The 25,523-nt window shown below is 61.5% G+C and overlaps 11 protein-coding genes across 11 annotated transcripts; 6 read left to right on the top strand and 5 right to left on the bottom strand.

The window, feature by feature from the left end:
• Positions 1–514: 514 nt before the first annotated feature.
• On the top strand, positions 515–4,659 carry COLE_06451 (uncharacterized protein; the record flags this gene model as incomplete). The annotated part of the gene is made up of 5 exons (XM_065626484.1): positions 515–1,126; positions 1,174–1,390; positions 1,425–1,637; positions 1,676–2,825; positions 2,907–4,659. The coding sequence occupies 5 exons, from the start codon at positions 515–517 to the stop codon at positions 4,657–4,659; spliced, it is 3,945 nt and encodes a 1,314-aa protein (XP_065482178.1).
• Positions 4,660–5,379: 720 nt separating this feature from the next.
• Positions 5,380–6,273, top strand: COLE_06450 (uncharacterized protein; the record flags this gene model as incomplete). Its single annotated transcript, XM_018422662.2, has 1 exon — positions 5,380–6,273. One exon carries the CDS (start codon positions 5,380–5,382, stop codon positions 6,271–6,273), a length of 894 nt encoding a protein of 297 aa, XP_018280203.1.
• Positions 6,274–7,020: 747 nt separating this feature from the next.
• COLE_06449 (uncharacterized protein) lies at positions 7,021–8,331 on the top strand (the record flags this gene model as incomplete). Its single annotated transcript, XM_018426536.2, has 4 exons — positions 7,021–7,054; positions 7,116–7,489; positions 7,589–8,096; positions 8,189–8,331. 4 exons carry the CDS (start codon positions 7,021–7,023, stop codon positions 8,329–8,331), a joined length of 1,059 nt encoding a protein of 352 aa, XP_018280202.1.
• A 784-nt stretch (positions 8,332–9,115) lies between these two features.
• COLE_06448 (uncharacterized protein) lies at positions 9,116–10,171 on the top strand (the record flags this gene model as incomplete). The annotated part of the gene is made up of 5 exons (XM_018422661.2): positions 9,116–9,318; positions 9,350–9,422; positions 9,454–9,578; positions 9,610–9,717; positions 9,751–10,171. The coding sequence occupies 5 exons, from the start codon at positions 9,116–9,118 to the stop codon at positions 10,169–10,171; spliced, it is 930 nt and encodes a 309-aa protein (XP_018280201.1).
• A 110-nt stretch (positions 10,172–10,281) lies between these two features.
• Positions 10,282–10,530, bottom strand: COLE_06447 (uncharacterized protein; the record flags this gene model as incomplete). Its single annotated transcript, XM_018422660.2, has 1 exon — positions 10,282–10,530. The coding sequence occupies one exon, from the start codon at positions 10,528–10,530 to the stop codon at positions 10,282–10,284; it is 249 nt and encodes an 82-aa protein (XP_018280200.1).
• A 166-nt stretch (positions 10,531–10,696) lies between these two features.
• COLE_06446 (uncharacterized protein) lies at positions 10,697–11,146 on the top strand (the record flags this gene model as incomplete). The annotated part of the gene is made up of 1 exon (XM_018422659.2): positions 10,697–11,146. The coding sequence occupies one exon, from the start codon at positions 10,697–10,699 to the stop codon at positions 11,144–11,146; it is 450 nt and encodes a 149-aa protein (XP_018280199.1).
• Positions 11,147–15,343: 4,197 nt separating this feature from the next.
• On the top strand, positions 15,344–17,478 carry COLE_06445 (uncharacterized protein; the record flags this gene model as incomplete). Its single annotated transcript, XM_018421268.2, has 5 exons — positions 15,344–15,383; positions 15,416–15,501; positions 15,700–16,351; positions 16,383–16,770; positions 16,818–17,478. 5 exons carry the CDS (start codon positions 15,344–15,346, stop codon positions 17,476–17,478), a joined length of 1,827 nt encoding a protein of 608 aa, XP_018280198.1.
• A 2,592-nt stretch (positions 17,479–20,070) lies between these two features.
• Positions 20,071–21,268, bottom strand: COLE_06444 (uncharacterized protein; the record flags this gene model as incomplete). The annotated part of the gene is made up of 2 exons (XM_018424778.1): positions 20,071–20,218; positions 20,511–21,268. The coding sequence occupies 2 exons, from the start codon at positions 21,266–21,268 to the stop codon at positions 20,071–20,073; spliced, it is 906 nt and encodes a 301-aa protein (XP_018280197.1).
• A 908-nt stretch (positions 21,269–22,176) lies between these two features.
• On the bottom strand, positions 22,177–22,743 carry COLE_06443 (uncharacterized protein; the record flags this gene model as incomplete). The annotated part of the gene is made up of 1 exon (XM_018425269.1): positions 22,177–22,743. One exon carries the CDS (start codon positions 22,741–22,743, stop codon positions 22,177–22,179), a length of 567 nt encoding a protein of 188 aa, XP_018280196.1.
• A 653-nt stretch (positions 22,744–23,396) lies between these two features.
• On the bottom strand, positions 23,397–24,446 carry COLE_06442 (uncharacterized protein; the record flags this gene model as incomplete). Its single annotated transcript, XM_018427165.2, has 1 exon — positions 23,397–24,446. One exon carries the CDS (start codon positions 24,444–24,446, stop codon positions 23,397–23,399), a length of 1,050 nt encoding a protein of 349 aa, XP_018280195.1.
• Positions 24,447–24,607: 161 nt separating this feature from the next.
• On the bottom strand, positions 24,608–25,117 carry COLE_06441 (uncharacterized protein; the record flags this gene model as incomplete). Its single annotated transcript, XM_018422658.2, has 1 exon — positions 24,608–25,117. One exon carries the CDS (start codon positions 25,115–25,117, stop codon positions 24,608–24,610), a length of 510 nt encoding a protein of 169 aa, XP_018280194.1.
• Between the last annotated feature and the right edge of the window lie 406 nt (positions 25,118–25,523).

The raw sequence follows: 25,523 nt of genomic DNA, 5'->3' as shown, positions 1-25,523 counted from the left end.
GGCGCGCGGATTCCCTCGACTCCCGCACGGCCACGCCCAATCGTACACTCCCGAGCGAGCAGCAGCGGACCCCCTGATGGCCGTACGAGTCAGAGTCCGAGTTGGTGTTTGGGGGTGGGACGAGGATGGTGGCGGCCGTCAGAAAGGACTTCTTCAGCGCTGGACCCCCTCGGAGAGGACGGACTGAGATGCGTACTCCGCCCGTTATCTCCGCTTCACGTGGCGCCTCCTGCAGGGTCGTTGAGCAGGCATCACCGTAGCGCCCGTGCCTGGTGAATCAACCTGAGTGGACTGGGCGGAGTACGGGGCACATCTCCGCTCCAACCCTGTGGGAGTGGCGGCATCGGGTTCTTGGCACGACACCTTGCTCGAGGTTTGTCTTGCCTCGTTCGAGTCGGGAGCTGTCGCTTCCCACTCGTCCTCGTTCTACAACAACTGACCCCATCATCATGCTCATCTCGTAACTCTCTCTCTCTCTCTCTCTCTCCATCCCATCACTCATCTCGCTTTCATCATGGAGGACAAACATCCAACTCATTCCCCAGATACGGGGGCGGACCTCAATGAAAAGGCCCCACCACCCACCGCCGCCGGCTCCAACGATTCGTCCCTTGCTCTCGGCACAGAAAAGGTCAAGGCCGAGCCTGTGTCCACGAAGACGGCCCAGTCCGAGAAGAAGGGCTGGTTCGGCAAGAGTAAGAAGGAGGTCGCGCCCAAGGACGACGATAACGCCGATGAGCCCCCGCCCGTCAAGCCCGCGAGCATCCCCTCGCTCTTCCGCTTCGCTACGCGCAGAGAGCTTGCTCTCCAGTACCTCGGCCTCTTCATTGCCGCGTGTGCTGGCGCCGCGCTGCCCTGCATGACAATCGTGTTCGGCGAGCTCGTGACTCTGTTCACCGACTTCGGCACCGTTTCGCGCCAGATCGCTGTTGAGGGTCTCACTCCGGCAACCGCTGCCGCCCTCGAAAGAGCCAAGGCCAACCTCAAGAGTGAGGTCGGCAACTGCGCGCTCTACCTCATGGCCATGGGGTTCGCCATGTTCATCCTTACCTACTCTTACATGCTCATCTGGAACTACACCAGCGAGGCACAGAGCAAGCGTCTCCGCGAGGCCTATTTGCGAGCCGTGCTGCGCCAGGAGGTGCGTCCGGCGAGAAACAGCGCTGACCTCAGATTGCGTGGTTTGACGACATGGGCGCTGGTGAGATCGCTAGCCGCATCCAGACAGACTGCCACCTTGTCCAGACAGCCATCTCGGAGAAGATGGCCATCACCGTTCAACACTCTGCGACATTCGTTGCCGGATTTGTCGTTGCGTACGCTCGGAACGCCCGCCTCGCCGGTGTCCTCACCACCACCTTCCCTGTCATTGTGATCTCGGGTGGTATCAGTGCGTCTATCATCTTGACTCATCTGACGCGCAGTGGGGTTCTACGAGACCAAGGCACAGACCAAGTGTCTCGCACACATCGCCAAGGCCGGCAGCATAGTCGAGGAAGTTGTCTCCTCCATTCGTACAGTCAAGGCATTCGCAAGCGGGCCGTATCTTGGAAAGCGGTTCAACACTGCCATCGGCGCGAGCCGTGATGCCGGAGTTGGCGGCGCCGCTCCTCAGTCGGCCGGCCTGGGTCTGATGTGTACGTCCTGCAGGCACCTCCGACACAGCTCACACCAGTCTTCACCGTCTACGCTGCGTACGCTCTCGCCTTTGCTTATGGCGGCCGTCTCGTCGAGCAGGGGCGCGCCACCAGTGGTGATGTCATGAACGTCGTCATGGCTATCCTCATCGGCGCGTTCTCCATCGCAATGATTGCCCCCGAGCTGCAGAGCATCAGCAAGGGCCGTGCCGCCGCCACAAAGCTGTTTGAGACCATCGACCGGGCGCCGACCATTGACTCGGCCAACGAAGGTGGCCTGCGTCCAGAGAAGGTAGTCGGCGACATTGCTTTCGAGAATGTCGCCTTTCACTATCCATCACGTCCAAACGTGCCTGTGCTCAAGGGCCTTTCAACTACCTTTAACTCGGGAGACACTTGCGCCCTCGTCGGTGCCAGTGGTAGCGGAAAGAGTACGGTCATCCAGCTTCTCGAGCGCTTCTACGACCCGATCGGCGGGAGGATCACACTCGATGGTATCGACATCCGCGACCTCAACCTCAAGTGGCTGCGCCAGCAGATGGGCTACGTTGCGCAAGAGCCAGTGCTGTTTGCCACCAGTGTCCGCGGCAATGTCGAGCATGGTCTGATCGGCAGCAAGTGGGAGCACGCGCCTGACGTCGAGCGCCTCGAGCTCGTCAAAAAGGCTTGCGAGGCCGCCAACGCCGACGGGTTCATCTCCAAACTGCCCCAGGGGTACGACACCCACGTCGGCGAGCGAGGCATGCTCCTTTCCGGCGGTCAGAAGCAGCGCGTGGCCATCGCGCGCGCCATCGTCTCGGACCCCCGCATTCTCCTTCTCGACGAGGCGACCAGTGCGCTCGACGGCCAGTCTGAGCGTGTAGTCCAGGACGCGCTGGAGAAGGCGAGTGTGGGCCGCACCACCATTGTCATTGCACACCGCCTCGCCACTGTCCGCGATGCAGACCGCATCATCGTCATGGGTGCTGGTGAGATAGTCGAGCAAGGCACTCACAACTCGCTCCTTGAGGACACAAACGGCGCGTACTACAAGCTTGTGCAGAACCAACAGCTGCAGCAGAAGGCCACTGAGAAGGCCGGCGACGAGTCCAACTCCGAAAGCGAGGACGAGGGCCCCAACCCGCTCCAGCGTCACATCTCGCCTGAGCTCTACCGTCAGCACACCCACGGCAACAGGTCTCTCGCGTCGCTCGCGCTCGAGCAGCGTCGCATGGATGTCGCTGCATACTCGGCGCCATACGACAAGGCGGGCTTCTTCCCCCTCTTCGGGCGCCTTCTCCGCGTCAATCGCGAGCACTGGGTGTGGTACATTCCCGGCGTCCTCGGCGCGACTGCAGCTGGCATGGTGTACCCCGCAATGTCGATCCTGTTCGGCAAGACGATCGCCGACTTTGAGCTGCCGCGTGAGACCATCCGGCCAGTGCTTGACCGCAAGGGTCTCTGGTTCTTCATCATCGCCGTCCTTTCCGGTATCGCCATGTTCTTCAACTACTGGTCCTTCTCCCGCACCGGGTGGGAGCTCGCGAGCACGCTGCGCACCCGTCTCTTTGCTGCGGTCACCCAGCACGACGTCGAGTGGTTCGATGAGGAGGAGCATGCGACCGGCACGGTCACCAGCGAGATTTCCGATCGCCCGCAGAAAATCCAAGGCCTCTTCGGTGTCACACTCGGTAGTATACTGCAGGCTGTGGTGACGCTTGTCGGCGGTGTCATCGTTGGTCTCTGTTACGGTCCGCTTCTCTCGCTCATCGGTATCGCATGTGTGCCGCTCATCATTGGTAGCGGGTACATCCGTCTGCGTGTCGTTGTGCTCAAGGAGGAGAAGACGAAGAAGTGGCACGCCGGCAGTGCGCAGCTGGCATCCGAGGCTGCGGCGAGCGTGCGCACTGTTGCGTCCCTAACTCGCGAGGAGGACGTTGAGGCTATCTATGCTCGCTCGCTCGAGGGCCCGATGACCATCAGCATCCGCACTGCATACAGCTCGCAGGCTCTCTTTGCGGCTAGCCAGGGCATAACATTCCTTGTGGTCGCGCTGGTGTTCTACATTGGCGCGCTTTGGATCATCGACGGCAAGTACAATACCGAGACTTTCTTCATCTCCCTCAATGCTGTCGTCTTTGCGGCACTCGAGGCTGGTGACATCTTCCAGTTCGTCCCCGACGCCAGCAAGGCCAACTCGGCAGCGCGCAGTGTCTTCCGTGTCCTTGACAACGTGCCCGAGGTCGACGCCGACTCGGACGAGGGCGTCAAGCTTGACCCTGCCACCGTGCAGGGGACGGTTGCGTTCCACAATGTGCACTTCCGCTACCCGTCTCGTCCTGGCGTGCGCGTGTTGCGCAAGCTGTCTCTCGAGATTCCGGCTGGCAAGTACGTGGCGCTCGTCGGCCCCTCGGGTTGCGGGAAGAGCACGACGATCCAGCTCATTGAGCGATTCTACGATCCGCAGGCTGGAAGTGTCACGCTCGATGGGCATGACCTGCGCACACTCAACGTCCGCAACATGCGCTCGCACATCGCGCTCGTGTCGCAGGAGCCGACACTTTACGACGGAACTGTGCGCTTCAACGTGGCGCTCGGCGCAGCGGACCCAAACAACGTGACCGAAGAGCAGATCATCGCGGCGTGCAAGGACGCCAACATCTACGACTTTATCATGTCGCTGCCAGACGGGTTCGACACGCAGGTTGGCGGTAAGGGGTCGCAGCTTTCCGGAGGGCAGAAGCAGCGCATTGCCATTGCGCGCGCGCTCGTGCGCAACCCCAAGGTGTTGCTGCTCGACGAAGCGACTGCAGCTCTGGACTCGACGTCCGAGCGCGTGGTGCAGGCTGCGCTCGACAACGCTGCGCGCGGGCGAACGACAGTGGCGATTGCTCACCGCCTGAGCACGATCCAGCACGCCGACATCATCTACTTTATTGAGAACGGTGCGGTCGTCGAGCGTGGCACCCATGACCAGCTCATCGCCAAGGGCGGCGCCTACGCCGGCCTTGTGCAGATGCAGGTGCTGAGCCGGGTACACTAGGCTGTCGTTTACGCTTTGTCACTTCTTGCCCTTCCTTGCCCCTACCGTAGATTGCAACTAGAGCTGTATCGTCATCATGCACGCTGCATGTTCCCCGCCGCGGGCAATGGTGAGCGAGAGTTGTGTGCGAGGGACGGGCGGAATGGTGCGGACTTGCCCCGGTTTGGCCCCGTCTCGGCCGGTTATGCCGGGTAACTCTTGCCCGAGGCCGACGCCGAGGCCGTGCTCACGACTTTGGCTGTCTCCATCGCCACGTACGTGTTGACAAGCAGCACTTATATCTGCCACTTGAGGCATCTCCCGCTCGATACTCGTCGCCAGGCCATTGCAGATCACCAGCTCAGCTGCACCGGGTCCACGAAACGCGTACACTTCCCCACACTCTTTGCCCACCACCTCCTTCCACCGCTGCTTCACCACTGCACTGCCACAACTACCACACCCTCAACCACCACCACATTCGTTATCATGCCGCCCAACACACCCACGCTGTCCTACTTCACCCGCCTCTCGCCGAGCGTCTACTACCTGCCGCGCAGCAAGGCTGTTGTTACATCCTCGTCGACTTCCTCCGTCTCCTCCTCCTCGTCGGCCTCCTCCTCCTCTTCGCCCTCGCCCACCCCATCGCCCTCGACCATACCCCCGCCCGCCCCCGCCGCCGTCCCAGCCCTTGCGACCCCCGCATCCCCAAGCCCGCGCCTCGTCGTCCTCGCGACATGGATGGGCGCCCAACCCCCGCACATGGACAAGTACATCGAGCCGTACCGGCGCCTGTTCCCGTCCTCCCCGATCCTCGTGCTGCGCTCCGAAGCTGGCGACTGGCTGAACCCATGGAAGAAGCCGAGCATGGACGCGGCCGCGACCGTCGTGCAGTCGCTGTACGACGCGTCTGAACTCGCGCCTGCATCTGCGTCTGTTCCTCATAGCCCCACCGACCCCGACCTCGTGATCCACGTCTGGTCGAACGGGGGCTCGGCGTCGCTCGCCCGCCTCCGCCAGTCGCTGGCGAAGCAGCGCGCCGCCCTCCCGCCCTACACCCTCGTGCTGGACAGCACGCCCGGCCAGTTCTCGTACCGCGGGACGTTCAGCGCGTTCTCGCTCGTCGCGCCGAAGAAGTGGGCGTGGCTCCTCCGCCCGCTGCTGCACGGCTTCGTAGCCTGGTTCTGGCTGCTCACGTACGTCCGTGCGCGCCTCGACTTCCGGCGGCGCGCCGAGGTTGGCGAAGCGCAGGCCAAGGGCAAGTCGAAGCTCTTCGGCCCCCTCGCCCTCCTCGCCGCATCACACAACACCGCCGCCGTCCGCGCGCGCGAGGCCCGCAGGACGTACATCTACTCCCGCGAAGACGCGCTCATCCCGTACACCGACGTCGAGGAGCATGGGGCGGACGCGCGTGGCAAGGGCTTCAACGTGCGCATGGAGGAGTTTAAGGGCACCGCGCATGTCGCGCATGCGCGCACCGAGCCCGAGCGGTATTGGGAGATCGTGCGGGAGACGTGGGAGGGGAGGCCATATGTGCGCGACGCGGCGGCGGAGGAGGAGGTGAAGGCCGAGGCTGCGGCGGCGGAGGGCAAGGAGGAGGAGGTGACGGCCGTCGAGCAGCATGTCACTGCGTAGCCTGCAGCCCACAGCCCGCGGCAGGCTACCCGTGCCAGAAAAGATAGACAGAGAAAGAAGATAGGCCGAGGAAGATCCCACTACATAGAACGTAGAACAAACCAGACGATGCTAGACGTGTCTTGACGTCTTGACCTTTTGACTTTTGTCTCATATCGGCCCTACTCTTCTTCAGTCACCTGCACACCGGATATCGCAGCAGCTGCACCGAGCCTGGCGAGATCCGCACGCCAATGGTCTGCATGCATCGACCTCTGCATCGATCGCCAACCGCAAGCCGCCACGCCACGCGCCTGACATGAGCGTGCATGTGCTCATTGTACGTGAGCACAGATATGCTGGGCTGCATGGCCTGGGCAGGGTTGCGTGCGCGGATCTAGCGGAGATTGCGGCAACGCGCCAGCCGGACGGCGCTACTCCGGGCGTACCTGACCTCGGTGGTGTCTCGGTCTGCGGCTTGTCTGCGCGCCCCGGGCTCAGGAGCTGGCGCATGCACGCCAGGCTCGATAGGCTCCTACGCTCACGGCATGCGGCCTAGCCTACGGGATCGCGGCCTGCATGGCATGGCATGCCATTGTCGCTGTGGGGTGGCGCCGGCCTTGTCCGCCCACCGGCAGTGGGGGCAGAATTACCGAAACCCGCCCGCCCACTTGCCGGCCCTGCTTGCGGTCACGAGAATATATCCTCCCAGCGACCCATTCTGCAAGCGAGCATCTCTCTCATCTCTACGCTACACGACACGACACCATGGCCAAGCTCAACACCCCCATCACCGAGCTCTGTGAGTCGACGCTGGGGGGCAGCAGTCTCGCTGCGCACCTCGTGAAGCCACTAACGCCCAGTCGGCATCCAGCACCCCGTGATCCTCGCGGGCATGAACGTCGCCGCGGGCCCCAAGCTCGCTGCGGCGGTCACGAACGCCGGCGGCCTCGGCGTCATCGGCGGCGTCCGTGCGACCCCCAAGTACCTCCGCCAGCAGATCCACGCGATCAAGAAGGACTTGAACGACCCCAACGCGCCGTTCGGGATCGACCTCCTCCTCCCCCAGATCGGCGGCAGCGCGCGCAAGACCAACAAGGACTACACTGGCGGCCAGCTCGACGACCTCATCTCCGTCATCATTGAGGAGAAGGCTGCGCTCTTCGTCTCGGCTGTCGGTGTGCCCCCGAAGGAGGTTGTCGACCGCCTGCACAAGCACGGCATTGTCGTTATGAACGTGAGTGTGGCAAGTGCAGGCTGAGGATGGAGGAGCCTTCGAAACGCTCGCTCCTCGATCCTCGCTTCGCTCGGATCTTTGAAGCGCCGCTGACCCCAGATGGTCGGCCACCCCAAGCACGTCGCCAAGGCGCTCGCCGTCGGCGTCGACCTCATCTGCGCACAGGGCGGCGAGGGCGGCGGCCACACCGGCGACGTGCCCTTCTCGATCCTGATCCCCGCATGTGTCGACGCTTGCAAGGGCAAGGTCTCGCCTCTGACGGGCAAGCCGATCTCCGTCATCGCGGCGGGCGGCATCGCCGACGGGCGCGGCCTCGCCGCGTCGCTCATGTACGGCGCCGACGCCGTGTGGGTGGGCACGCGCTTCGTGGCGTCGACCGAGGCCGGCGCGCCCAAGAAGCACAAGGAGCTCGTCGTCACTGCCGGCTTCGGCGACGCCCAGCGCACCCTCATCTACTCGGGCCGTCCCATGCGCGTGCGCTACACCGACTACGTCAAGGACTGGGAGGAGAACAGGCAGGAGGAGATCAAGGCGCTGTGCGACCAGGGCATCATCCCTCACGAGGACCACATGGAGAAGCACCCCGAGACGGGCGCCAAGGGCATGAGTGAGTACTGCTCCGGAAGAGGTGGAGGCAACATTTGCTTTCTTGAAGCTACAGCCTCCATCATTTGATTGCGAACAGCGCTGACAACGCAGAGTGGCTGATGGGGAGTAACGCGGCCGTGATCAACGACATCAAGCCCGCAAAGGAGATTGTCGACGAGATGGTCAACACCGCCGTCCGCTGCATCCAGACCGGCGCGACCGACCTCTCCGCCGGCGGCCGTGCGCGTCTCTAAGTTGTAACGGCGCAGACCTGGTGGAGTAGCCAGCCGGGCCAGCTGTTGTAGTAAAAGTAGGTTGGGATTACATGCATTGGTAGGACTGTAATGGGGGCGATTAGTTGGCAGCGGGGTGGGCATTGCGGGCATTGCGGGCATTGCAGTGGCAGAGCGCCTGGCGGATGGATTTGCATCCTGCGTACGGCACGCACAATGGCGCGACGCGAGGCTCGCTCGTCTGTCCGAGATCACGTTGACGAAGGCTACGAGCGTTGGATGCCGACACAGAGATGCAGCCGAGGCACGGCCAGCTAGCCGCCGCCACACAACCACTGTGGCGATGAGGCGCATGAGGCGAAACTAGTTCATCATCCTGCACTTGCATCGCATGGCGAGACCAAACGCCTTACACAGAAAGCACTCTGCATGCATGCATGCCAACAAAAGTGTTGCAGTCAGAATAGCAAAAGCCGCTGTGGCTGGACCGAAGTCCGCCCTCTCGGGGAACGCCGCGCCGAGGTGACTGTCGTTTGTATAGTTGGGGCCCTAACCTGACGCCTGCGAATCGAACGCCCCGACTGGCGATGTAACGTAGAAGCAAGCATAGCCGGAACCGCGAATAGAGGCGGACAGTTGAATAATCACTACTCTGCTATCGGTTCGATGGGGAGATGGAGGGACGATTGAGATCACTCACGTGGTGGCCTCCGCAAGTCCGCTGTCCGCCCCCACGTGCCGACCTCCACCCGTGAGTCACCAACTCTGTGACTACTGTACATGCATCCCATCGCACCATCTCATCATGCTCCGCCCCCTCTTGCCACGCCCGCGCCCCCTCGCCTTCAGCGCGTCGCTCGCCCCCGCGCACGCACTCATTCCGCGCGCCCGCGCCCGCGCCCTCTCCACCACACAATGGGACGTCCCGCCCGTCCAGCTCTCCTACGACGTCCACGACCCCCCCGCCGTAACCGGGAAGGGATGCATGGTGATCGCGCACGGCCTGCTGTGCGTCCCACTCCCGCGGCGCTGACCACAGCGGCTCGAAAGCCAACTGGCGCGGCCTCGCGCGGCGCTTCGCGAAAGAGCTCGGTGTGCCCGTATACACTCTCGTGCGTTGTTAGGCGATTGTCGTTGACGCAGGATATGCGGAACCACGGGCGGTCGCCGCACGCCGCGCCGCACACGTACGCCGCGATGGCGGGGGACGTGGCGCGCTTCGTGCGAGACCACGCGCTGCGGGACGTGCATCTCCTAGGGCATAGCATGTACGATGGGGGTGGGAGGAGCTGATGCAAGGGGCGGGAAGACGATGATGGCGCTGGCGCTCAATGCAGGGCTGAATGCGCCCGTCAAGTCGCTTGTTAGTGTCGATATCGCGCCGACAAACGCGCCAATCGAGCCGCAGTGAGTCTCCACCTCAGCTCAGCGCTCACGCAGATATGCCGGGTACCTCCGCGGCATGCGCGAGATCGAGGCGGCACGCGTAGGCAAAGAGGAGGCCGAGGCCATGCTGGTCCCGTACGAGGCGGACGCGGCCGTGCGGCAGTTCCTGCTGACGAACGCGGTGATGGCGGGCCACGTGTGTTTCCGGGTCGCGATCGACACGCTCGCGGCGGCCACGGACGGGCTCGGCACCTTCCCGTATGCTGTGGGCGAAGCGGCGTGGGACGGCCCGACGCTCTTCCTGCGCGGCAGCAGGAGCGACTATGTGCTCGACGAGTGTCTGCCGGACGCCCGGCGATACTTGCCCCGCCTACGGGTGGAGACGCTCGACGCGGGACATTGGGTGCATGCGGAGCGGCAGCGGGAGACGGGGGATGCGGTGGTGGAGTTTGTAAAGGGGGCGATGGGGGAGTGAGCATGCATGGATGCTTGGAAGCATACATGGATGCATGGTATATGCATGGCTGCTTGCAAGGATACGATGTGATGTCATTGGAATGCGCCTCGTCGGCCCCAGGCCCCACTCTACGCGTCGCGCTTCGACGAGGCTGATGGCCAGCGGAGGGGCCACGGTGCGCCGCATGCATGCGCCAAGCAAGACGCGCGAGGCGCTTGGGCAATCTTACCATGGCCGGCGGAGGCGGTGCGGTCGTCCTCGCTGGAGGCTGCGAAATTAGGGTCCGCTGCTTCTCCCGCACAGCATGTCGACTTGCCACCCAACGCTTGGACCTTGGACGTTGTGTCGTGACTCGATGTCACGAGCGCATCGTGCATTGCACTACTCTTGCGCTCTCGCGACCTCGCTCGATCTCGCTCGATCTCGATCCCATTCTCTCTTCTCCTATACTTTTCACGCTCCCACCTCCCTCCCGCGCTCCCATCCCTATTCCTCCACTCCTCCACCCACCCCACGCAACCTCCCCCCCTCCACACACCCCCCATGACAATCACCGCCGACGACTTCTGGGCGACCATCGCGGCCGCCTGGGCGCAAGTGCGCGGCGGGGCGCGCGCGCTCTCCGGGCTGACGCACAAGAAGAGCTACGTCCGCCGCGTCGCGGTGGCCGCGACGAACGTGCTTCTCCCTGACATGCTCAAGGCGCTTGAACGCAGCCTGCGCGCGTACGCCCCCGAAGAGCTGCGCGCGTGGGACGCACACCTGCAAGCCGCGCTCGCGGCGCTCGAGCGGCCGGACGTGCGCGCGGCGCTGCGCTCCCCGTCCGACGAGGCGTTCTTGTACGCGCGCGCGTGGGCCGTCTGCGCGGGCCGGGCGTACTATGCGTGCGTGGAGCGCGAGCCGGGGGCGTATGGCGTGCACGACCAGTGGGAGGAGGGGGTGTTGTATGTCGCCGAGCGCGTGTATGAGAAGCGGCACGGCAAATGGGCTTGAGTGGGTGCCACGTGGCTCCACGTGGTGCCACGTGGTGCGGGGGCTACTCAGAAGTTGGCGGCATGGCGGGTTGGCAGATTTCAGGAGCAAGCGACAGTGCCGAGGAGAGACAGCGATGTGAGTTGCCCACGCTGACGAAATCGCCACGGCCGATGTGTGGTGGCATGCATCGAGTCACTCGTATGTGGCATGCATCAACACGCGTTGTGCGCGACCAGGTTGCTGATGCTAGCCTCCACTCCTCACCGAAAACGAGATGTACATTTCCATAGCTTTTCCATAGCATGCGCGGCCAATACGTAACGGAGAGACATGTAGCATGATGCCGTGCGTGCGTATGCTGCATGCTAGCTGGCGCTCGGCTCCCAGTGGCGATGCTGCGCATTCTGCTTGGCCATCCTGGGCAGGGCTGTGGTATGTGGCACAATTCGACCGCCGACTTGGCTCCTATAACCGTGGCTAGCCGTGTCTGGGTACTTGCTAAACACGGGAGTGACAAATAATCAGAACTAATGAGCAATGTGGCCGTATTAGTAAACCTAGTTGTGAGACATTTCCCGAGGGATGGAGGGTCAGTCGAGGGCCAAGGATCGAGGGATGCAGGATCGAGTTGCGCATGCCACTTTTTGCGCTCCTCGCTTGGATGCCTTGACCTACGGAAATATGCCAGAGGCAGTAGCTCTGTCGTCGCTGTGGCCCTCTGCTGCTCTGGCGTCACACTGACCTCATGACCTCGCTGTAAGCGACGCTGCGACGTTGTTTACAGTGTGCAGGAAACCACAGTGCTCACGGCCTCGTGCTCACCTCATCGCCGCCGCGTCACGGGATCACGAGAGAGGCCAACATTCAGCAGATCAGCCAGCTGATCGACAAGGGACGGCGCTTGGCGCCGGGGTGTGACGTGTGCGAAAGGGAGGACGTGCGGCGCCGAGCCCGAAGATCCTTCCCAAAATAAAATAAAAAGCAGACGCCGGGGGAAGGTACGGCGGCGGCACCCAAATGCACTAAGGAAATGTGGATCAGGCCCCCGGATAATGTGCAGATCCCCCCTGCGCCCTCCCCTGCCCTTCCCGGATAGAAGCAGGTTTCCGTGGCGCGGGGGGGTCGAATTTACCGCGGTACTGCTGTACTGGGGAATAGCGGAGCGCGGCGTTCCGAGCACCACATCAGCAACACCAATGGGACATGGAGAAAGGAGCGTCGTTCCATCGGAGACGCTGCATGCGCTGACGAATGCTCAGGCTCTCTCTCGAGACTAGACTGTGCTAGCCGCTTGGCGCCTATTGACACGACAGATACCATGAAACAATGTATACCAGCAGCAGCACTGCGAGTGATTTCGTCACGCTGCAGACAATGTTATCCAGCATATGACATGGAGGGCACTGCCATAATCACGACGGATGCACGGTTGTAGCGTGTAGCAATATTGCCGGGTTCTGTGATTAATGCTCGAGTATCGGACGCACGCTGACGCGTCATAGACATGCGGCCAATACGGTGAGCCTGCGCAGGCGGCCGTAAGGACCCAGCAAGTTGGTAGCTTCCTGCACGCCCCCTGGCTGCACAGCCCAGTAATCGAATTAGGTCATCCGGGCATCCGGGACTGCTGCGCGTCGCCGGGCCGGCATAAGTGCCTGTGGCTAGCGCCATAAACAGCACGTACAACAGCACGGGAAGGAGGACAGTGCTAGGCGGGGAGCACAATGCCCGAGAAGAAGAATGGCTCAGCGGCTCACAAGCTTAGAGGGAAAAGGGAGAGCGGGGACCGATGAAAGCAACTAGTCATAATGTTTAGAAATGGAAGAAAATGTTCCTGAAGGGAAGGCCAACACAGTGGAGCAGCTCCACTGAAACATTCAGGCAAACCCACGTCAACTCATCCAACTTGCAGGCCGTGGTGCAAACACGCACATAGATCAACGCGGTCATGTGACCTCGTAAGCGTGTGGTAGGTGGGGGGGAGGGGAGGGGAGGGGAGGGGAGTGCGCGGCGAGAGGGATACTCTCAAGAGCTGGCCCCCCCCGCTCTCAGTTTCTCTCTCATCATCATCTTCTTCTTCTCCACTCATCCTCACTCCCCTCACCTCATCACTTGCCCTCATCGCCCAACAGTGCTTGTTCACTATCACAATCTACCCCCTCGATAACTCTCATAGCAGTAACTAGTAGCACGGTAAGTATTCCCTCTGGTGTGATCAATGCTCCCCTCCCCTCCCCATCCTCCCCTTCATCCTCCCCCAACACTTCCTTCCCCCCGACCACCATCACTCCTCGTCTCTACTTCCCCCTTCGTTCCCCCTTCGTTCTCCCAGGCATCCATCTCGCATCGTCTTTCCATCTCGCATTGTCATTTGTTCCCCCTCCCTCCCCCTCATTCCCCACGCCATCGCTCTCCACCTCGCGCCGTGTTTACATCTCACATCGTGTTTCCGTCTCGCACCCCCTTCCATCTTGTATTTTCTTTCCATCTCGCATCGTCATTTCTCCTCCCTGCCCCCACCCCCCATCCGCGCCATCGCTGCTTTGCATGTTGCCACAGTTCCGTTGACGAGGCCCTTGCGCTGACGGCAGATGTCCTCTGCTACTCCTCCCACCCCCAACCCGGGCATCGTCACCCCGCCCGACCACGATATCTTCGACGTCGGCAACCACCCGACCTTCCCCATGTCCCGTCCCCAGGACGAGACCGAGGTGTCTGACTTTGTCCCCAACGACATGCCCAGCATCTCCAACGATCCCAACTCCTTCTTCTCCCACGTCGATCAGGTGGGCGGCCCCGCTTTTAACAACGGAGTCAACGTCGACCTTCCCGCCTGGGCCAATCTTCCTACCATGGCCAATCTTCCCGCCATGGCCACCCGCTACGAGCCCAATCTTGGCTATTATGGCTCCCTCGACCCGGCACTTTGTGCCCCGCCCATTCCGGCGCCCTATCTCAACTTCGACCCGGCACTTTATGCCACTTCCAACACGGCGCCCTACGCCACGATCGACCCGGCGCTCCTCTGTGAGCCTCTGCCCGGCACCGTGCCCGTTGCTACTGCCGTGGCCCCCCCTGTCGCCACGGCCGCCGCCCCCGCCGCCCCCGCCGCCCCAGCCGCCTCAGCTGCCACCGTGGTCGCCGTCCTCGCCGCCCCCGCCGATCTAGCTGCCCTAGCCGCCCCCGCGCTCCCCCCCGCTGCCAACGCCATCACTGTCGCTGCCCCCCCCGCCGCCGCGATCGCCCTCCCTGCCATGATCGCCCTCCCTGCCGCGATCGCCCTTCCTGCCGATGCGGCCGCCGACATTGCTGCTGGCCTCCTTGTCCAGGACAATGGCAAGGGCAAGTCCAAGGCCACTGGCAAGGGCAAGGCCAAGGCCACTGGCAAGGCCAAGTCTCGCGTGAAGCCCACGTCCACCGTCAAGGCGATCAAGACCCCGAACGCTCGCAAGCCGCGCAAGAGCGGCGCCGCCCACACCACGGTCGACCAACCCCCCCACACCCCCCTCGCGCATGAGCGCTACCAGCTTGCTCTGACGGCGGGTCCGACCGGCGCTGGTCTCTACACCGTTCCGCCTGACTTCCACTCTTTCTGGCAGGCTATCGAGGAGACGTGGGTTACCCTCGGCCTCACCGTGGGTGTGCACGATCGCCCCACCGCCCTGCTCAACCCCGACGTTCACCCGCCCTTCTGGAATCTCCTCAACCACAGGCTGGGCAAGGAGTCGGGGGCGTATGGTGTCAATTGGGGAAAGTGTTATGAGGCTCTGTGGATGATGGTGAAGAAGCACGGCGACGACGCCACTTGGGACGAGGCCGCTTATCTTATCGCGCTCGGCTACCGGGCCTTTATTGAGCGCGACGGCAAGGTCTACCAAGGCCGTGGTGCCCCGTTCATGGCTCAGCTCGGTAACGAACTTGTCACCGCGCTCTACGAGGGCATCGGGGCTGTGCCAGGCCCAGGTCCCTTCCAGAACCTCCAGGAGTCGCTCAAGGAGACATTTTCGGAGAATGAGGCGATTTGGCTGGAGCAATGGACGATGCACAGCGGCTCCGGGTCGGCGAACGCCGCGCAGGACGAGGCCAGCTCCGGTGGGCGGAATGACGGTGGGGCTCAGGGGCCCAGCTGCGCCGGCAGTCACTAGCCGGACCATCATACATATTGTAGCATCTCTGAAGAATGCACTGCCCTTGTTGTTCCACACACTGTCCATCATGGCGACGCAAGCTGACCAGCAGCCCTCTTTCACGGAAAGTGGGCCCTTCTGCCACCAGCGCTGACGGCAGTCGACAGGCAACTGTGCAAGCCTGGCACGCCCTTTGAGCTTGAGACGGTCCAGATCAACGGCCGTTCAACCGTTGTGTGGAAGCATGTGAGTGTCGAGAGGAGGGGGCCAGGGGACGCTCAGCGGTCTGCTTGGCTTGTGGGCGTCCGTGGGCGTCCGGGAGAGATACTGCTGCAGCGAGGTCGCGCCGCCCTCTTGAGCGGCGGTTGCGTCACCTCTAGAGGATCGGTGTGTCCCGCCCTCCCGCCCTCCACTCTTGTCGTTCCCCCAGCCCGCTGACCATAGCTCCCAAAGACCTTCCGCCCATACCTCCTCGACAGCTTGGCCAAGTTCTCCGACAAGGTGCTTGTCAATGCGCCGGCGGTAGAGCCGGCACCTGCGACGGAGCGTGTCGACTGGACGTTTGGGCATGTGCGCAAGCTCGCGCTGGCGACTGCGGCGTGGATGGCCGCGCGCGGCGTCAAGCAGGGCTCGCTTGTCGGCCTCGTGGGCTGGAACTCGGGCGAGTGGGTCGTCTCGTGGGTCGCCATGCACATCCTCGGCGCCGTGCCCGTCATGGTCAACGCGGCGGTGCAGCCCGACAGCATGGTGCATTGCTTGCGCCTCACCAAGCCCGAGCTCGTGCTTGCCGACGCGACGTCTGCCTTTGCGCTTGCGGACCACGTCCAGGCGCTGGCGGAGGGCGGTGTCGGCCCCCTGTTTTCCTGGCAGGACACGGCGCACCTCGGCACGTGCGCTGTCGAGACGGTCAACCTCGCCCAGCTCTCCGTCACCGCGGCGCAGATCAAGGACGCCGAAGAGGGCAAGGGCATCACCGCGGACCTCGGGCCCGAGAGCGACGCCGTCGTCTTCTTCACCTCTGGCACCACGGGATACCCCAAGGCCGTGCTCAGCTCGCAGCGCGCCGCCCTCCACGGCGTCATCTCGTCCGTGTACCGTGAGTGCGTCGTGTATCCCTCTGACGCCAGCCCTCGCCCGCCTCGCGATGCGCCAGGGCGCCCCCGCATCCATGGTGATGGACATGGTCAGCAACCCCCCGCAGGACGAGGACCCCAACGTCGTGCTCATGGCCGTCCCCTTCTTCCACGTCACGGGCTGCCTGTCGATCCTGCTCAAGGCCATCGGCGACGGCAACACCCTCGTCCTCATGCGCCGCTGGGACGTGCCCGAGGCCGCCCGCCTCATGGTCAAGTACAAGATCAACGTCATCTCCGGCGTGCCTGTCATCCTCCTTGCCGTCATGCAGTCCGGCCTGCTCCCCAAGGACTTCAAGCTCAAGTTTGCAAGCTACGGCGGTGCGCCCTCGCCCGAGCGCATGCCCAGTGACATCAAAAAGCGCTGGCCGGACATGACTGCGTGAGTTACGGGGTTTCCAGGGTCGCAGCGACTTTTGCTGACCGCAGCGCAACCGCGTGGGGCATGACCGAGACCAACGCGACGCACACCGTTTTCGGCGGCGACGATTACGTCAACTTCCCGAAGAGCGCGGGTGCAGCCCTCCCCGTGAACGAGGTGCGCATCGTGGACCCCGAGACGCGGCGCCCGCTCCCCGTGCGCAGCGTGGGTGTGATCGAGGCGCGCGGCATGAATATCATGAAGGGATACATGAACAACGACGAGGCGACGCGCAAGACGATCAACGCCGAGGGCTGGCTCGACACGGGCGACGTCGGGTGGATGGACGAGCAGGGGCTGCTGTACATCTCGGACCGGGCCAAGGACATCATCATCCGCGGCGGCGAGAACATTAGCTCGGAGGAGGTCGAGAACGCCGTGTTCCGCGACGACCGCATCGCCGAGTGCGCCGCCGTCCCGGTCCCCGACGACATCCTCGGCGAGCTCGTCGCCATCGCCGTCTCCCTCAGCCCGGGGGCCAAGGCGACGCCGGATGACATCATGGAGACCGCCCGCCCACGCCTCCGCTCGCACGCACGCCCTGCGTTCGTGTACATCGCTGACGCGCCGCTGCCGCGTAACGCCAACGGCAAGCTCATCAAGACCGAGATCAAGAAGACCGTGCAGGCCCTCTATGCGCAGAAGAAGCGTCGTGAAGCCAAGCTGTAGTGGAGCCTAGATATGCACTGCAGTGTGTGCGGCGGCGACGTGGGGTTGCATCTGGAGGTCTTGAGTGGATGTGGGCTAATGGCGTGCAATTGGCCTCAGTCGGTGGATCACAGGGGGTTAGGCAGGATGGAGGGTCTAGACGGCAGGCCAGGCTTTGCCCATATGACTTGCGCCTGCCCAGTGATCCAGCTGTCTTATACCGAGTATCAGAAGGCTGAAGGCCCCGACATGCATGCACCAAGGTGCATGCAACGATAGCGCGGCCTCCTCATGGCATCAGCTGATCTTGGCTCGCCATGGCGTAACCACGCGTGAGTCAGAGATATGCATACGATGCGTGTCGCGGCATGCGTCCGGATTCCAGCATTGCCGAAACAGGGATACCTCCCGTTGGAACATGGCGATGGCGTGAGGCTTGCTGGGAGTGCGACCTAGGCACATCAGTCCAAAGAGCGAGTCGGCCTCTACCCCACCAAATCTTAACGACGCGACACAACTTCGGGCTTGGTAATGAAGGCGCTGGGGGTGGGCTCGCCGGAGAACTTGCGACGCATCACTGACTCCACCTCATGAGGAAACATGCGATGGTGGGCCCAATGTGTACTGATGACAGCACTCGCCGCTGCCGAGAGTCTAGGCAGCGGGCGCACGGCGTTCAGCGTCTTGCCGGAACTCTACCAGTTTGAGAAGGGCACTGAGCATCAGCGTTGCCAGCATGTCGGTGCTAGAGCGGTTGTGTTTGAGAATGAGTAAGAACTCGCGCAGCCGAACTTCATGGTGAAAATATTAGAAACCAAGTTTTCACCGTGCTGCTGAACACGACCCTGACCGATGCCGCTATGTAGCAGACTTGCGGTCTCTTTGAATGGCAGTGGCACGCCGAACTCACAGAGGCAGGTATCCTTACGACGCCAAATCTGGGTTCCCGTGACAAGGAAAAAGCTCCCAGTACTGCCACGGACGGAAGTTACCGAGCTGTTATCAGCTTTTTGACGCCTTTAAAGTCCCCTCCTGCCTACGAAGCGCGGTGGCAATGAGTGTCTTGAGTTTGAGCGATCGAGAGATACCTGTCGCCACTTTGGATGGTGTTTGGCGTGAGTGTGTTGGGGCAGTCGATGGGACGTATAGCCACCTCCCCTCTGTCCAGCGCTGTCTCTTCCAGTTAATTCGTTAGGCTGACAGAATTCCTTGGGGGGCGCCTGGATGGTCCCATTGTCGCAAGCTGTGCGGCGAGCTCCTGTCGTGCGTCCAGGGGTATGCAGAAAGCTGAAACAAGTTAGAACAGTTGATCAGCTGTCGCCCTTAAGACTGCTCCATCGTCCATACGGCAAGATACTCACCGTGATCAATACCACTAGTCCCGACACAACGCCGGCAACGCCCCGACAGCGGCGCGGAAGGAGGAGTCGTCGATCGGCGACTCGGCAACAGGGCGTATGGCGTGACTCGGAGATTCCGCGACTTACTGTCTGCGGTTGGGAGCCTCGGTGGCGACTCCTCGTCGTCCTGTGACTCACTCTGCACCAGTTAGCTGCCATGGCAGGGGCGTGGCGTGTAGAATGAGGTACAATGGCACCCCAGATGTCCTGTGTGCGGAATGATTGCGAGGTCGCGTGACTGACCTGCGACTCAAGCGGGGGAGCGTGGAAACCTGCAACGGCGGCGATCCTGCAAGGTCCGACACAAGGTGATATCGCCGAAGCGCGGATAATCACTGCACGTAAGTGACTGGATGCGTCGAGCGCGTCGAGCTGCCGAGCTGAACATGGGGGCCGGCGATCGACGGGACTGTGCGGACTTTCGGGGGAAGGCGAGGTCGCAAGTCGGGAGATGTGATCCAAAGTACCATTTGGACCGTTGATGGGCTGGTGATGGCTTTTGTGGGTCGTTTCGGGTGATGGAGATGTTTGGTACGTACTCGACAGGTTCATGCGGAGGAGGTGCGGGGAGCAGACGCGGTGCGGACGATATCGGCTGGGTTGAAGGAGTTGAAGGGGCGAAGGCAATTTGTGTGCCCGAAATTGCTGGCTTGCCTGCATGCACGATGCTTTGTCGGATACTGAGCGCGACGCGTTGTCAGAACAGCGGATGATGGGTACGTACTTGTAGAAAGAGATGCGGCGGGGCGAGAGGGGGATGGTGGTGGACGGCTTGGTGCTGAGTATGGATGATGGACTGGTTGAGATGAGGTTGTCCCAGCTGGGGGGGGGTGCGAAATGGAGGAAGGCGGCGGCAGCCACGTACAGTCCAGCACCAGCGAGAGGTAGAGGCAGTAAGCAGTGATTAGCATCGCCTCATGAACCTATTAGCCTCGGCTATATCTCCGCACGAGATGGTAATGGACAGATTACCTTTGCCTTTGTGACTGATTTGATCTGCTATATGCGCTCATCACCCACCCCGCGTCCAATAAGTTTGTGATTTAATTTGTCATTAATGTGTCTTTCCCACGCACCCATCCTTCTCTTGCCAGACTGCAGTACAAGCGCACACACCAATGGATGCATGGTCATCTCGCACCGCGTCTGGAAAAAAGGCAGGCACTGGTCCGATGCAAGGATCATTCCGTCACGTCCGGCAGATCGGCAGATTTCAGACGCGTCCGAACACGGCGCGGCGCGTGGCGATGTTGCGGAATGGGCCGTGTACGGCGTGTGTTGAGCGCTTGGCGGTGGCGCGGGGATTGGGTGGTCCCCGAATGTGAGGCTGCGCCCGATGCCCCAAATTAGAGTGTCCGCACCTGGAACACAGGGCAATTATCACAAAAATCGCAGTGATCGCATGGCGCATGGGCGCAGTGGCACCAGTCATTTGAGCTTTGAGGTTGCGATTCGTGGATAGTGGACCATGCGTGGCCATGCGTGTTGTGCATCAGGCTTGAACAGTCATCATAAATTGCAGCATGGCCGGGAAGACCTCGAGTATAGGGACTCTCATGACATTGCGAACTACACAGGGACACTATAACCTGGACTTGCAACCATTTGCCACTGCAGGCTCAACTCTATGCGGCGAGCACCATGACAACTTACTCGGTGAAGAGCTCAAGGGGCTGGCCGTAAATGTGCATCGACAGCATCGGGGCCAGATGGATAATGTCACGACAGCTCACTCCGCGGAGCGCGGTGAACATGCCCGGACAGGCAGCGACAGCGAGGTAGACGTCGAGGCCGGCGGCGATAATCCAGGCGCGGGTGAGCGACCACTCATCTTCGGAGCTGGTGGGGGCGAGCGCGGCGCGCACAGGCGCAATGTCGAGGCGGTAGTACATGCCGTGCGCGATATCGTTCCAGCGACTGATATCTTCGGCGGTGCACGACGAGAGGTACGCGGCAAGGATGTCGAGCATGTAGTGCATGTCGAGGGTGACGACTTCGACGAAAAGAGGGAGGGCGGCAAAGTCGAGGGTGCCGTCGCGGATCCCCGTGACGAGATGGGTGTACGCGTCGCTGCGGAGCGTGTCCCACGCCTTGGCGATGGCCGCCCAGAAGCCGTCGCGCGTGCTGTGCGCCGAGCGGTTGCGCTCGCGGACTTCGAGGATGGTCGTAGCAATTGTGAGGGCCTGCGCGTGGCGCGCGGCCCAGTAGGCGTCGAAGGAGACTTCCGGGTCCGCGACGGACGCGGCGTCTTCGTAGCCGAGGCTGTCGTCCGAGGCGACGCTGCTCTCGGGAGACGTCTCGGGGCTTGGCGTCTGGAACGCGAGCGGGCCAAGTACGAGGGGCGGGTCGGGGTCAATAGGTCTTGGAGGAGGGGTGATTAAGTGGGTGATGAGGGACGAGATGTTGGACATGGTCTTGGAGTGGGCGGTTTGCGTGGAAAGGGAGAGAGTTAAAAGAATGAGAGAGGGATGGTGGCAAGTGCGAGATGCGGACACTCAGGTCTTATATTCACCGCGAACCTGGTCCCCAGAAACCGTGGGAAATTCTGGGGCAGGTTCGCAGTTTTAAGACAGCACGAGTGGCACCGGGTGCACCAAAGATCCAGAGGTCAGAGGCATCCACAGAGCAGGCCGACGTGCAGCGGCGGAGGGATTGGTGATATCATTGCCGTGGTAGAAGGAATGGGAAGGCCTACACATCCTGTGAGAGCGCATACATACATCTCACCGCATCCACCTGGGATGCTGACGGCTGAGGTGCTAGGGAGAGCGAGAGCTATGGTATGGATATACGGATGTAGCAATCATCGAACTTGTCGTTGTGTTGCGGGGTCTCAGGCACTGCGTGCCACTGGGCCCTATAGGACATCAATGGTGCCCTGAACCCGAACCCGGAGACGCCACCACCATATCGTCCACCCCACCACTCGCACTTCCTGCCACGCCGTCACCCGAGACTGCGGTGCCTTCGCCGCGTTGCATCGCTCAAGGCTCAGCACTCGTTAGCGGCTGAAAATACGTAGGGGGCTACGCCGGGTGCAGGTGAGTGCTCTTGTCTTTTTCTTCCATGTCCAGATGGCCAGATGGAGCCTGACCCCGAGGGAACATGCATGCAGCGGATGCAGTTGCAAAAGTGGCCCAAGGTCCTGTTCTCATGTCCGCGCAGCACGCGCCCAAGGCAACTGTCATCGGTCAATGCATGTACAAAATTCCAGTGCATCACCTTCCCCAATTCCCCAACGGCCAACAAGTCATCACCAGCATTCTGGCACGCCCCAACTCCGATCCACAAGGCTCCAGATCCATCAGAGGCTTGCTAACTAAAATAACTTGAACCGAATGAACCGCCGTCTCTTCTCAGGTTCGAGGCAGTCGCTGTGAAGACTACGCAGAAGGCCGAACAGTAACACGTCCTGCACAAAGTGGAGGTGTTTGTAAGTGATGGGATTTGCACGGAGCGTGTGGTAGATCTCACGACCCATGATGACTACCCAGCAGCGGGTGTGGGTGCGCTTTTCGTCGGGCGAGTCGGAGTGGCCGTCCCACTTGTTGAGGTCGTGAAGGATCTGGTGGAGGCCTTCGCGGAAGTACATGCGCGCAGGCTCGTCAAAGCCGGCGACGACCATGCTGAGGGCCATGAAGAAGAAGGGGATAAGCTCGTTGGCCTCGTCGACAAGGTCGCGGAGAGATTGGTCGTCGATGGTCTTGTTCCAGGATGTGTGGTAAAGATCGTCGTCGCTGAGGAAGGTGGCCAGGATATCGGCGCGGATCCCGTTCTCCTGCACGCGTGACCACGCGTATTCGATAACACCCCAGAAGCTGTGCACTGTGGGTGTGTGGTCGTACAAGGTAGTGTCGAGGTCGAGCATGGTGTCGTTGTCGCGCATGGTGGACGCGGGCTCGTGTGAGGTGAGGTGAGGGAGACGAACAAGGAGCAAGTTTTGTACGCGGAGTCTTGTGATGATGTGATGGAAATGGGGGTGTGGGCGCGAGGGAAGGGTTAACTGAAGGGGTGATGACGGGACCAGTCGGTGAGCGCGGTGAGACAGAGAGTAGAGGTGCGAGGTGCGATGTGCAATGTACGAGGGGGTAAAGGACAGAGGAAAGAGGAAGGAGGATCAGAATGATGCGAGAGGGAAGGGCGAGTATGAAGACACAAAAGAGACACAAAAGATGGCGAAGTGGGAAGAAGAGAAAAGCAGAGGACGGTGCGAGTTGGAGATGACATGAGCAACCGCTGGGCACAATCTTCCTCGTGCGCACTGCGCACTGATGGGCATCTTGGGAATGACTCGTGTATACGTGTAGGCGTGGGCGAGTCGGGTCGCCAAGATCGCCAATCATCTGGCCTCGGGCTGTAGTGCTACATCTGCTCTCTCTTTCCGGCACATATATGTCTCCTAGCTTGAATCGAAGAGCAGAGGTCAGAGGCGAGCAAGGCTCTGTTTGCAGCAAGTGATCGTGAACAGCTGGACAACCAGACAGAGAGCATACAAGCGGTGCACATCGAAAGCTACTCTACAACAGTCTGCACTCCAAGTCACTCAACCTTCTTCGCCACCCGACTGCAGCTCAGCCTCACGAAAGCTATCAGCCTCATTCGAAGAGTCCGACGAGAATGCAGAGTACGGCTCTGCAGGTGGATCGAAAGGTGTGTAGCGCTGGCCGTGGAGAGTATGCGCGATGGTGTGAAGGGGGAAGCGAGCAGTTTTGACCAGTTTGCCAGTGCTTGCGACGTGTTGAGCGAACGCCTGGCCCATGATGACGACCCAACCGGCGCAGTCCCAGTCCGAGTCGTAATCGCAGAAGAATTGCTGCACTGACTGCATAGCGTTGACAGCGCACGTGTTCCACTGAAGGAGCTGAGGCGAGGTGTACAACTTGAGGATGTGTTGGAGGTTGCGCTTGAAGTCATCGAGCCGGGTACCGATCTTCCAAACGGCGTGGGCTTGATTCTCTGTGAGAGACTGCAGGGCGGGAGGGCGGGGATATAAGAAGAAGCGGTGGGAGGCGGGGTCCAGGTTGAACTCCTCCTTGGGAAAGATAGCGGGAAGACGCTGACGGAGTGGGGTATCAATAGGCGCCCAGGCTGCCTCGATGGTGGCATAGAAGCCTTGAGGTGAGGGAAGGGGTCCGTCAAAGTCGGTGGAGTGGTCGGAAGAGCGGTGAGGGGAAGGTGGGGGCACGGGTGGAAGAGGCTTCGACGATGACATGTCGAGGTGAGAGTGGGAGGGACTCTTGGCGGCGCGACAACGAACACAGGTGGAGGGAGAAAGCGAGGAGCAAGATCGGTGAACACAAGGGGCTCGCGAGGATACGCGAGGGTAGCGGGGGTGTTGGGAGCGAATGGTACACGCGACGATGGGATGATGAGAGATGAAGACGATGAGAAAGAGAGAAAGAGAGAAAGAGAACGAAAGATCGTTGGTCTCAAGAGGCCGCTCCAAGTCGCACATTTCAGCCTTCTCCCTGTTGCTCGCCTTTGACCATCGATTAGTGGATTAGTGAGTGCCCAGCAAATACACCCAAAGTGCTTGCCTCGAGCAATGAGACATGAGACACGCGAGCCCATGGACATTGTTGTCGCCATATCGCCATGAGATCGATGATCGATGAGCACGCGCAGACAACACGGAGTGCAACGGGCTGTTAGTCAGATAGATAGTCGTCTTTAAGTCATACGCACTCTACATCGCTGTGTCACATGCTGCTCGAGCTCCGCTGCCTTCCCTGGCCGCCTGGTAGTCTCAACTATGGCCACCCGTCCTTGTTGCTGCATGTCTCACGACTGATGCCCGTGGGCGGCGGCCACTCGCCGAACAGCTCTTCGTAGAGGTGAGTACCGAAGTAGCACATGCTCTCCTCCCCGATGTCCATGAGACCCCACTTGAGTGGCTCGGCGAGAACCGCCTCGTAGTGCGTCCGTCCGGCGGCGACCACGAAGCCGCGGCAGTAAAGGAAGCCGTCGTCGCTGCCGTCCAGAGCCTCGTGAACGTCCTCGCGGTCGAGGTCGTACAGGGCGCGTTCGCAGTGCGCGTCCCACGCCGCGAGCTGTGGGGCCGTGTACTCGCTCAAGATGGTGCGGAGGGCCTCAAGCATGCGCTGAGTGTGAGTGTTGACCAGGTCAATGGCGGCTGCGAGGCGGTCGTAGGGGTCGTCCAAAAAGAGGCGGGCCCGGAGGCCATCGTCGTCGATCATGGACCAGGCGCGCTCGATGGTGTCCCAGAAGTCGTCGCGGGTGGGAAGGGGCACTATGGTCATGGCGATGAGCTGTATGAACAAGTGTGAGTGTGTGGGTGAGTGAAGAAAGGTGAATGCTCGACGAGCTAGTAATATGATCAGTAGAGCGGGACGGAGGCGGGATCCCCAGTTATCTACTTGAGGAGATTTGAGAGTGGAGGTTGACGAGAGGTGACGTGTGATACGCGTCCGGTACGGCGTGACGCCTGACGCGACATGGCATTCACACCACGCGCCATGATCTGCGGATGTACGGATCTGTCCTGGGCGGGACCAATCCTCGCGGAGACCAGCAGTCACTCCGTACGGCACCTCGGCCCGACATCTCCGAGTCTGTTGCCGCCGGCATGAATGATGCCCACACTCACCCTGCGCCTCATCTCATCTCGCTCCAACCTGCACTTCATTCACCAACAACTTGTTCACC

Source organism: Cutaneotrichosporon oleaginosum (assembly GCF_008065305.1).
Source record: "Cutaneotrichosporon oleaginosum strain ATCC 20508 chromosome Unknown ATCC20508_contig06, whole genome shotgun sequence".
In the NCBI taxonomy this organism is placed as follows: domain Eukaryota; kingdom Fungi; phylum Basidiomycota; class Tremellomycetes; order Trichosporonales; family Trichosporonaceae; genus Cutaneotrichosporon; species Cutaneotrichosporon oleaginosum.
The sequence above is the reverse complement of the archived record's forward strand: the minus strand, read 5'-3'. Positions and strand labels throughout refer to the sequence as shown.